Source organism: Leptonychotes weddellii, chromosome 3 (assembly GCF_054177405.1).
Source record: "Leptonychotes weddellii isolate Sample4059 chromosome 3, ASM5417740v2, whole genome shotgun sequence".
NCBI classification, from domain to species: Eukaryota; Metazoa; Chordata; class Mammalia; order Carnivora; family Phocidae; genus Leptonychotes; species Leptonychotes weddellii.
Genome location: NC_138371.1, coordinates 134,131,017 through 134,143,723, shown reverse-complemented (window position 1 = coordinate 134,143,723; position 12,707 = coordinate 134,131,017). Strand labels below are relative to the sequence as shown.

The following is a 12,707-nucleotide window of genomic DNA, read 5'->3' as shown; positions in this document are numbered from 1 at the left end:
TTAAAGATTTTATTTATTTATTCATTAGAGACAGAGAGAGAGAGGCAGAGGGAGAAGCAGGCTCCCCGCCTAGCAGGGAGCCCGATGCGGGACTCGATCCCAGGACCCTGGGATCATGACCTGAGCCGAAGGCAGACGCTTAACCATCTGAGCCACCCAGGCGCCCTTTTGTTGTGTTTTTAAAGATAACCACAGAGGGGCGCCTGGGTGGCTCAGTCATTAAGCATCTGCCTTCAGCTCGGGTCATGATCCCAGAGTCCTGGGATCGAGCCCCACGTCGGGCTCCCTGCTCCGCGGGAAGCCTGCTTCTCCCTCTCCCACTCCCCCTGCTTGTGTTCTCTCTCTCGCTGTCTCTCTCTGTCAAATAAATAAATAAAATCTTTAAAAAAAATAAAAAATAAAGATAACCACAGAGAGGTTTTGGTGGTGGAACAAGGAATGTTTTTAGGAGACATCTTTTCATGCTATTAGATTAGAAGAAAGAGTACCAGTGCATATCTTTTTAATTGCTTGATTCAGCCTGAATTGTCATTCTTTTTTAGATAAGGGTCATTTTATTCTTCTGCTTAATGTCTTTTTTGTTGGAATACTCTTATTCTGGAAAACTTTCGTACTAACTTCTTAAGTACATCTTTTAGTCTTCAGAAAGAGTAAGTGTGCATTTTAGTATCAAAACTGTGAATCCAGTTGGATTGTAACAGTTCACCTATTAGGTGATTGACCTGGTTGTCCACCTCTCTTCTTTGTTAGGAACTTTGCAGGTATAGTTTTCTGATGCTTAGAAGGGGGAGCAAGTAATCACCTGATGGAACAAACATTTGTTTAGTGACTTACTTGTTAAGTACTGTGCTTTGTGCCTTACATTGTATCATCTCATTTAATAGTCTCCTTTCAACTGGTAAATATTTGAAGGGGGGAAATCATCTGGATGTATTGCAATAGTGGTTCTTTCCAAATACACAGTTTACTTGCAAAAGTAAATTCCAGGAAAGAGAATATAGGATTGGTGTTGTTCCCTTGGCTTTTCTGGTTCTGACTGTAGCCATCACTCAAGGTCTGGTATGGGGGCAGAGGAGGAACGTACCATGGTGCCCATCTCTGAGGGAAAGACGGGTATTGTTTGCCTTCAAGTAAATAACAGCTCTGCCCACGAATATTTGCTCTCACCCCTTTTCCTATAAAGAGAGCATTTATGGGACTGGCCGCAGTATATATATGAGAATTCTGTTTTTCCCGTTGAAACCACAAACACGATGAAACCTAACTAGTAACCTACAAAATATATTCACTAGAAGCTGTGGCAGTGGTTCCAAGTTAGAAAGATGATTAGTATATTCATTTTTATCAACTGTAACACTTTATGATGCTTATGGAAATATTCTTAGTAAATTATTCAATCAAATAAATTTTACATGAGGGTTTTACTAACAAGTCTAAAAAATTATTTTCAACTAAATTCAGTCAGACAGATGGATTTTGTTCTCCAGGTGGTTGCGTATTTTTTGCTTGATAACCTATTTGGCAGCACTCTTTTGAACCTGTGAATATTTATATTTCAGGGCCCTCTCAATAATTAAGAAATCCACATTCAGTACCAGATGTTTCAAATGACTAAACAACTTTGTTTCATTCTAGAACTGTAACATTTTTTTTACTGTTTTTGTTTTTAATAACATTTTCCCAAGAATCAGAAACAAAGCAAGTATTTCCTAAAGTCTTAGGTTCACTAAGAAGCTATGTTAAGGTTAATTTACTTTATTAAGCAGAAATGTAGACATCCCAAGAGCATTATTTATTTTAACAGTTAAGTATTTTAGAAGCTTTAAAATTAGCTATTTTATAATGTTTTCAGTTACTTTTCTCCTTAGGTTGTTAAAGTAACCCAACTAAGAAACAAATTTAACTTTTTAAAAACTGAAAATATGCTTTCCTGCAATTATTATCTTTTTGGCAGAGATTTACAGTTTTAAGAATTAGGCAGTGAAGAATGGCATGGCTTCCTTTCTACTAAGCTAGACCAAAATCAAAGTTTATCAGCCTCGTATATATATACTTATTCTTAGCATAAACCCTGACCTAAGAAGAGATTCTTGATTTCTGTAGCCAGTAAATCTTGAGTGTTCTGTGGCAGTCGGGGTTCATAAACAATTGTCTGATTTTTTTCGAGTCTCCTATCTTATTTTATCTTGATTAGATCCATTCCAAGAATTATTTTTCTTAGTATTACTGAGGCTGATTATTGTTTATTAATATTATTTCAAAGCCAAAGATATTTAGTAGGATCTCATATCTGTGCTTTCTCTATAACCGTAGGCAAATCAAAGGTGGCATATTTAGAGGCTTTGGTTCATAAATAGCACCACAAGAGTAGTTCAAAATCAGAAAAATAAAGTCACTTACTTGAAAAATCATGTTTCAGGATATTACTAAGGGTTTTTGTTCATGATGACTTTAGAATATTATATACTAAGTCATTTCATCGTTTATTTCAGAAACTATTTCCTTGAAAATTCACTTTGGGCATTTTAGAATGAGGATTATAAAGATCATTTGAAATTCCCAGATTAGAAAATACCATCTCCAATATAAATTATGATTTTAATTTGATTTTACAAATAAAAAACTCAAATTTGTTATAGAATTTTGTAACAATTTCCTTTCTCTTTTTATAAAAATACTATATTGTTTTCACTATTTTGAAGATAACACATGCTTCATGAATTTTGCAGAAACTTTGTTACTTTTTTCTAACTTTAGCACTGCAATTTGTTCTCATGTTGGATTATAATACTAGTATACCATATATTACATGGTACTATGATACTACATAAAAACTGTCATAAGAGCTTTTTCTTCAAATTGTTCTTACAGATAGGAGAGAGGGACTTGCACTGATAATTGTCTTCATTGTTTAGACTAATGACATATCCTTTTCATTTTTTTAAGATTTTATTTTATTAAAGCGCGCATGCGTGAGAGCAGGGGGAGGGGCAGAGAGGGAGAGAGGGAATTTCAAGCAGACTCTCCACTGACCACAGAGCCCATCCTGGGGCTCGATCTCACTACCTGAGATCACGACTTGATGGAAACCAAGAGCTGACTGAGCCACCCAGGCTCCCCATCCTTTGAAAAGTGAGTTCTGTGACAAAGACCATCAGAGAGATGCATATCTGACCAGGTCACACTCCCGCCTAACATCTTTTTAGTGGTTCCCCATGGTTCTTGGAATAAAATTTCATGCCCCTCCAGTCTCCATCAAGTCACTCCTACCTTTGGTCACTCCATCCCAACCAAAAGAGCTTTCCACCCATGGGCTTCATGCTGTTCCTTCTGCCTGGAATGCTGTTCTCCCCCTAAACCTGCCTCACTCTCAGGGTATCTTTCTGGTCTCAAATATTATTTTCTCATGGGAGTTTTCCTCTCGCTGCCTTGCCTCTAAAACTTAAATCAGGTCCCTCATTACACTTCATAATTGCATCCTTTACTTTTCCTTCATTGCACTTACAAGTTATAATTACATATTTGTTTGATTATTTGTTTAACGCCTGCCTCTCCCAAGAGAGTGTAAGCTGTACGATTAAAGAAAGACTTAGAGTCAGAGGAAAGACTTTATTATAATCAGTATTTCACACTTTGACAGGTAAATTAGACCAAACTAACTCCCAGGGAGCAACACACAGCCTGATAACCATGAATTCGAGGCGAGGCTGTGTGGTGTAAAACAGGAGGTACACAGGTTCATCTTAGGAGGCCTCAAAGAATAGGAGGCTGGTGATGGGGGCGGGGGAGAGTTGGTTTTACGTAGAAAGAGTCTGCTCTTACTAGTTATTTGGGCTTGTCTTTTGGCCTCTCTGGGCCTCCATGTCCTTACCAGTAAAAGGAAACCTGAAGTTCTATGACTGTAATATTGTCAACCACAAATAGAATAGGCTGAGGCTTGGGCTCCAAGTATTCTTCCAGAAGACAGGTTACAGTTGTAAATCATACCAAGGATTCCAGACACAGGCAAGAACATAGAGCTTCCGGGGGGACTGGAAGGATGTAGAAGGGCCAGAGGGAAAGGTACAATTGGGAGTTAATTGTGACCTCTTTGGCTCCAAATTCACACTCTTTCTCAACCCCCTAGTCTTAAACCTCAATCCTTTCTCCCACCAAATTTCATAGATAAATTAGCAGGATTCAGAAAAAGAGCTAAGAATTCAACTATGAAAGCTAATATTTTCTTTTAAAAAAATAAAAGAACCAACCGATAATTTCTCAAAGCTATGAGGAATCTGTACCAAGTAAGATTGGGGGGAGAAAAGTTTTATTTTTAGTTATCAAAAGCATAGAACAAAGAATACCATCAACTACAGCTGTGGTATTCTACATACTAAATTCTATTCTTGGCTTTTTAAAACCCTTTTTAACTCATCTTAGGCTGAATGAGGTATTTTAGTCCTAATGTGTACATTGCATAAGCTTTATACCAAAGGGTCAGGATTATTTTTAACTAATGTTTATAGAGGATCAATGGACTGTATCCTTTTGTTTGTGTTGCACATGAAAGGAATACAGTTTACTTAGTCCTAAACACCCTCAGTCAGCCATCTGCAAATGGATTATGTACTTGAACATAAAAAAGTTACTGGTAAATTTAAAATGTACTTGAGCTGAAACATTCTTTCCTCTTTGTTTCCTTCACTTACTTTATTAGTTCTACATGTATTAATAATAAAATGGATCTACATACAGACTGACATGTCAGCTGAACTTTTATTCTGAATTTTTCTGCAACACGTATTTACAGTGAGACAGTTTCTTAGAGTCAGAAAGATTATACTTATGCTAATATAAAGCATATTAGGTTCACAGAAATAAGCATAAGGAAATGGTTAAAATATGCCAGATTTTAAGTTCTGATCCTTTACTGTATTTTCTAAAACACTAACTATTAGGCAAGCTTTATAATCTTTGATTTGATATAGTTCAGCAAAAGATTGGTGAAGGTTGATTATACAACACGAAGAGACAAAAGCAATACTAATGACATGAAAAGCAGAAATTGCAGTCTTTCATGGAGGACACAGGTCTATATAATTTTCTCAATCTAGTCATCCTCTTTCCTTTGGAAAATCCAAGAAGTTTAACTAATTGAAGATGTCCCCATATGGACCAGTTTTGCTTTTACACTAATTTTGATCCTTTCTTTATCAGTCCTTTCTCCAACAGTTAATTTTTTAGGACTAAAAAACATCTGTCAGTTCACAGCCCAACTCCCTCCCCCAGTACTCCTGTCATTTTTCCTCCATACCCACCAGACCCTTTCACATCTGAGTACAGATCTTCCTCATCTTAACAATGGAGTTACATCCTGATTGAATACATTTTATACACCTTATGCATTTAATACACCTAACCTACCAGACATCATAGCTTAGCCTCACCTACCTTACACCTGCTCACAACACTTACATTAGCCTACAGTCGGGCCAAGTCATTGAACACAAAGCCTATTTTATAATAAATTGTTGACTCTCTCATGTAATTTATTGAATACTTCCCCCAAAATGAAAAACATTGGCTGTATGGGTACAGAAGGGTCGTAAGTGTATCAGTTGTTGACCCTTATGATGGCGTGGCTGACTGGGAACTGCCACTCCCTGTGGCTGCCCAGCATCATGACAGTGTCGTCCTGCATCGCGCTATCCCAGGAAAAGATAATAATTCAAAATCTGAAGTCTGGTTACTATTGAATGGGTATCACTTTCGCACCATCATTAAGTTGAAAAATCATAAGTCCAACCATCAGAAGAAACCCTCTGTATTTTGTATCTGTTCCTACTTCTACCTGAGATGCCCTTTTTACCCTTCTTTAGTTGATAGGCTTGGACTTAGTCAAGACTCAGTACAAATGTTATTTCCACAGTCAGTTCTTTGGAGGCTTAGTTCCTCTGTCCTCTGTATTCCTGCAGCATTTTTTTTTTTCTTTCATGGCTCTTTTAGCACTTATTTATAATTTATTTCTTTTAATAAGATGCTTTTTCTCTGCTACATATGAGTGCTTCAGGATCTAAGACCTCCTTCCTCTTTGCATCCCCAGCACAATGGCTGGTAGGTACATAGTAGGCAATCCATTATTGCTTCAATGCATGAATTAAGTAACCAATTACATGAAATGTCTGACAGACAATCTTCTACTTTGAAACCAGTTGTATTCCCAAAGTTAATTTTTAAATCAGTTGTTTTGGAACTCACAAAGCAATTTCCCACAGAAACAATGTTATAAATGTTATAAATGGTGGTTAGGTTCCCAGGCTAGCCCTCAAGAGTCTATTTAACCCATAATGTAGCTGAAACACAATGCAGTTGTAATGAAAAATAACAGAAAACAGCACTGTTACAAATGTGCAGTGTTTTCATTACATTAAGTAAATACAATTCCTCTTCTGTGTAGAAACTGCAGTCCAGGGCAAAGTATACCGATGGGCAAGCATAACATGACCTAGCAACAAGAGCATGATCGCTGAATATAAGCCAAGCTGTTTCACTAACTTGCCTTGTAGATCATTTAAGTTTACTATGCCTGAGTTTCTACATCTCTCCCCGCAACTTGGTATTTGTGGCCTGCTCCCCCTGAAGAAAAAGCAAGATAATGTGTTTAAGTACACACTGAAACATTTAAAACACTATGCAAATGCAGTGTGTATCATGGTATACAGTACTCACAAATGAAATTAAACTGAATTATGAACATTTGATGGAGTGAAAAAGAAAGTAACTCCTAGAGTTTAAACTTCCATTGGCCTGACCCCCAAAGCCTGGGCACTGGATAACCACCACCTTATCTTTCCACCATGACCAGCCCTGAGACACATGAGTTAATCTCTCTGGAAAATAGTTTCCTCTTGGACAAAACAACATTTGGATTAGATGACTATCCAGTTCTTTTAATCTGATTGTCTGTATTTAACATTATTTGGACAGAGTGGTAACTTTGGTGGACTCAAAAATGTCCTCAAGGGGTCATAAATACAGTCTGAATTTCTTCATTTTCTCTTCCGTGAAGAGTTTGCTTCAAGTACCACTTGGGTACATTATCTCTTTACTGCTTGATACAGTTTCTTCCTTCATCTGCACATATGTCCACCTTAAAGCCAGTTTGTTCCCCAACATCTGCCATCAAAATCTACATAGAAACTAACTTCTGTCATGTAGTGTCTCCATCCAAACTTGCAGAAGAACAATCTTCTTATTCCTTACTCAGAATTCTGGTTTCTCCTGCAAAGAGTCAAGTTTTCCTTCATGATTTGCCTGAGAGATTCTCTGAGAGTTGATTCCAGTGCAGTAGATCTATCTGTGTTCCAGCTAACTGTCTAATCAAACTTTATTCTCTATTAGGAGCCATCTGTTTGCCGATGACTAGTGCTTTTTATTTTTGTGCAATCCATTTTAGTCTGTTTTTACAGTACCACCTGCACTTCCCACTTTCCTACCCCTTCTTCCTTTCTTGTGGGTGAGGGAGGGGCCAGAAGGTGGCCAGCAGGGGGGCCCACTGTCCTCCAAACAAAATGCTTGCAGTTCAACCCTTTCTCTCTGATTGGAATGCCTCCTTTCTCAACTGTCAAACCCTCTTTATATTCTGCCCTATATTTAAGCTTCCCCAGAAATCTTATGACCATTGAGGAGACTTTTTGGGAACAAAAGGAAGAAGTTAGTGAGTTCTTAGAATATTTAACTTTTTGTAACAAGAGATTCACATTAGTCTCTTCCTCAATCATTGCTTTCCTTCTGTGCCTGAAGACTGACTAGTACATAATAAATATGTAACTCCTTCTATATAAACAATTTTTACTGGGTCTGACTCCATTACAAAAACATGTTCTGTGTGAAATTTCCAATGCAATTTGATACTAAAAATATTAGCATTAGATGACCCATGTAATGTGTTCTCTTCATTGCCTTCATCTGTTTGTCAGCAAAGATGTCACTTACTCTAAATCCTAACATCTACAAGATAGGACATTTGTAGCATTTTTAGTAGATTTCCCCTTAGGTCGGATTTCCTGCACATTTTTTCAGGTGTATCTTAAGTCTTATTGTTACTGCAAAGCTCGACTGAGACCTTGCCATTGTGAAGCCAGCCTTCACTTCGCTATCCTGGTTAGACCTCACTCCTCTAAAATCCTACTGCATTTACTGTGTGCATGTCTCATTTGGCATTTTCATAACACTAGGGATGAGCCAACATAAGCGCTTCTTTTGTCCAGGGTGCTTTTCAAGTCAGCAAGAGTGCCTTCAACTTCTTGGTAGTATCTAACTCTTACAGCTTATGCATACAGGTGCTCAATAAACATTTATTGATTCATTATTCAATTACATATTGACTTATTTGTTAAGTTGAAGTTTTCAGCTGATCCATTTTGACCTGAAATTTTCAGTTATTAGTTTTTTTGTCGGTGTTTTGATTACCCAGTCGCATTTTTACCATCAATAGGTTATGTCTATGAATAGAAGTCTAGAGACATTTTTAATGTGTTTGGGAAAATAAATTGAATAAAGAAGTTCAGATTTTAAAATTGCAGATGAATATTATGTTAGTGATTAACTGTAGCAAACATATTTTGAAAGAGTTTATCTAGCTGAGAAAAAGACAACAATAGAGCCATCCCTTGTGACCATTTTCAGTGGCTTCCTTCAAAAATAGTCATTTTTTAAAGTTTTTGTTTCCTTCTTCCTTTAATCTCTCATGTTTATGAATAATATTTAGTTGAACTCCCAAAGCAACTGGGGGAAGAAAATCTTTGGTGTTGATTTTGGATAAAATATGAGACATTTACTTTTGTGAATTTTAATCTCAGAAGACTTTAAAACAGTCTTTTGTTCTCTGGGCTCTTGTGTCATTCAAAGATTTAAATTTAAACACCAGTGTGTTTTTGACCACAAGAAAGCCCACCGAAACACCTAAGTATGAAATTTTTAGTTATTAATATCTATAGAATTTCATCATTCTTTTAATTACCATTTCAGCAATTCTCAGATGGCTAATAATGCATTTGGTTGTCCTGCCCGTCCTCTATATGCAGTTCATAGAATAAGCGCCCTCATGGTATACCACATTGTAGTTTATTATTTCTCTGAGCTTTTTATTTTACCCATATTTGCTTGGCAACCAAGTTAACTGATTAAAAATTATATTCTAATTAATTACTCTGTGAATCCTTTAGATCTCTCATTTCAAAGCACTAAAAAATGTCAGATTTTGCCCTGATTTCGTGTCAAGAGTTAAAACTCTTCCTGTATTTTTGACCTTATAAAATCCTTTCTGCCTATAAATTTCCAGATCTTATTGATCACAAAGCCCGTTAATAGATCTGAAAATTCATGCATTCTTTAAAAAAAAAAAAATGAATTTGTGAGGGTAAATACTTGTATTAGATCAAAAGTTTTATCAGCTACAATCCCTTTGATAATTGTTTTTTAAAAGTCCAAACTAAGTTATTTCTCTCTGGTTTAAACATCTTGGCTGATTTTTAGACTTGGATGAGTTTCACTATAAATTGCTGGTCGATGTGACTCGAGTACCCAGGAGCTGTCAGGATGGCTCAGTGATTTAGCGTTGGTGTCCTGCAGCTTCGACTATAATCAGCAGATGCTGTGGTATTACCATAAATGTTTTCCTAACTGCTTCTGTCAAAAAGAGAAAATTCTTCCTGCACCGAGTCTGCTGCTTCTGATTAAATTCAGTTTGCCTTCTTTTGCATAATTAATGTCCCATGATGATCTCTAACCTTTTGTTTTTAATATTGCCTCTTGGTCTAGACTCACTCTTGATGGGGAAGCTCAGCTAAGAGCAGACAAAGAGAAATGGATGGTGCTCTTACATGAACCACCCCCCCCCCTTCACCTGCATGGCTCTGAAGTTCTTACTATTTTACACACCCTCGCTTGTCAAAGATCATGAAAGGTTCTGGTCTTTGCGATGTTTTCCATTGTTGTGCCACGGCTCTGTTCTACTTCTGAAGGCTGTTTCTGCAACGCTTTGGTGCACATGGTTTTGCCTGAGGATGTGGGATGATAGGATCTGCTCAGAATGTGCTTACCCCTGGTGTGTGTAAACTGTGATAAACCTCCGACACAAACCAGGCACAGGGCTACCTATTCTTCTGCTGAACTTTCTGTACCTGGAGCCCAAAGCGAATCAGACACTACTCTAGCCACAACAGAGTCAATGTATAAAAAAAAAAAAAAAAACATAAATATGTTAAAAATAAATGCCCTATTTGTCAGTGAAAACATTTTTTGTACATTTTCCCAGTGGGAAGAGATCTTTGAATTTGGTCAATAGCAGTACCTTTTTCCTGAAAAGCCCAAAATGCTTCATCATTTTCCTATTTATCCTTTTAGAACCCATGAGTACTCCTGCCTGGTTAACCACCTGTGAGCTGATTTTTTTTTTTTCTGTTTCAAGTGCAACATTGATGTGAATAGATACCCTTTGTGATTTGATTCTTATAGTTTAAGATTTAAAAAAAAAAAAAAAAAAAAGGACGCGATGTCTCCTAAGGTACTAAATCAGGCCAGCAGTAACTGGCAAATGTGTAGCTTAGAACTGCTCTGGAATCATATTTTCTGAAATTAGGGTTCCGTCTCTTTCCTTTGTTTCAGAAGAGAAGACAAATTGCTGAGCCTTCACATTTTCTGTGGGTTACCTCCTTCCTTCTTCTGTAGGAAATTCTACTAGCAAATATTTATCACATTTCTTATAGTATTATTTTATTCCTAGAATCAAAGAATTTTGAATGGGAAAAGATTTTAGAAAAGTGGTAATTTCATGACTGATGAAGCTAAGCCTAAATGAGGAAAAACCACAAATCATGGCATATTTGGTTTGGTGGGTTTCCAACCTTTACTAAAATGTTAACTTTGAGTGTAAATTTTAGTTTATCTCAGATTAAAACCACATAAAAGGGAAACAGGAATTCTGAAATAAATATATCACTCCATGTGGGGTATCCACAGTCAGATGGGGGCTGGCTGCGTGGGTGGTAAAAGAATTCATCCAAGGCAGAACAAAGGGGAGGGATAGAAGTTTACTGAATATACTGCAGCAGTCAGGACAGCAAAGGAGACCCTGTCTGCCACAAGGTGGTGGTGAGAGGCCATAGTTACAGGGCAGAGTGAGGAAATAAGGGAGTCTATGGAATTTTCCCTTTTTTGGTAACTGTGCCTGGTTGTAAGTAGCCCATTGGTCGGTTAGGACCCATGGCTATTTCAGGGTGGGTCGCCTAATGAGCCTCAGGGGCCACTCTGGGCCCTTTTGCCTTGCTCTGGTATTTCCATCGTTCAAGCCTGTTGCCTATTAAAGTGCCCTCCACACTCCCCAAACAGATCCCACATAAAGCAAGTTATGGTCAACATTTTTTTCTTACTCAGACTCTGTTACTACAAACGCTTTAAGCTTATAGTTGCTTAGATCTCCTGCAGGTCCAATATGTATATGTATGTATGTACGGGGGTGTGTGTGTGTGTGTCCCACACAACCACCAGCCACCCACTTTTTCCCACAACCACTATACCACTTTGCCATCTCTGTTCATCATCTCTTCATATTAGCCAACCACTTCTACAATAGAGAGCACTCCCTTCGGCAAAGCAGCTGATCTGTGACCTGGAAGACAATGGCAGTGTGCCAGGTAAAACAGAAAGACTATTAAGTCTTCATTCTGCATCTCCTTTTCCCTGGCTCTGTCACTAAAATAATCCACTTAACTTCTGGTCTCAATTTCTTTGTCGATAAATGGAGATAAACAATAACCACCTCACAGGAGGATTAAACGTGTGCTAACATGTCCAGATACCTGCTTCTTTGCGACCTGCATCTGACAGCCAAAGAGAACCAAGAAGACACTTGGAAAAGGCAAGGCTACAAGAACAAGAGGGCTTATATTTAATTTAAACAAGAGATTTCAATGATTCTTTTATTTTTTTTAAGATTTTTTATTTATTTATTTGAGAGAGAGGGAGAGAATGAGAGAGACAGAGCACATGAGAGGGGGGAGGGTCAGAGGAGAAGCTGACTCCCTGCTGAGCAGAGAGCCCAATTCGGGACTCAGTCCTGGGACTCCAGGATCATGACCTGAGACGAAGGCAGTCGCCTAACCAACTGAGCCACCCAGGCGCCCTCAATGATTCTTTTAATCTGTTTCCTTATTTTCAGTTTATTCCTGAACATAATGTGTTAGTTACCACTCAAAACAAACAAACAAAAAAGTCACACATGTGTCTTTGTGACGGTGGAAGTCACTTGAAAAGCACCAACATTTTAGAAAAATGGGAAATGTTTCTCTGATGCTCAGAAGAATCTCCTTCCCCCCCTCCCTCCCTCCCCCCAAATAAAGCTTTTCATAATTTCTTTTTTAATAACTCTAGATGCCCTGAAATCATCAAACTTGGTTTTAAATGTATCGTTGTCATCATTCTTTAAGGGGAAGCTGTCAGATTATTTTAAATGACAAAGGGCTTTAATGCATAAGTATTACAGCTGCCATTCTCTTCAGATATATTCAGAATTTAGATATCCACCCATTTTATCCCCAGCAAATTAACACATAAATACACATCACTGCATTTATCACTTCTACCGTGAATTTAATACTACATGTAAGCATAAGCCAGTTTGCTGATGAGATAGATTACAATGAAAGTATTAGCAATGATTTTTTTTT

General features: G+C 37.6%; 1 protein-coding gene across 4 annotated transcripts in view; it reads left to right on the top strand.

The window, feature by feature from the left end:
• The window catches only part of DIAPH3 (diaphanous related formin 3), a 485,199-nt gene that overhangs the window by 434,546 nt on the left and 37,946 nt on the right, over window positions 1-12,707 (top strand). The window contains exon 28 of one of the 4 annotated variants that reach the window (XM_081815004.1): window positions 2,952-3,132. The exons of the other annotated variants lie outside the window; for them this stretch is intronic. Coding sequence (XP_081671130.1) covers window positions 2,952-3,070 — 119 coding nt within the window. The 3' untranslated portion in view covers window positions 3,071-3,132. Of the gene's footprint in view, window positions 1-2,951; window positions 3,133-12,707 lie in introns of those variants that run through there. 4 annotated transcript variants of the gene reach the window in all.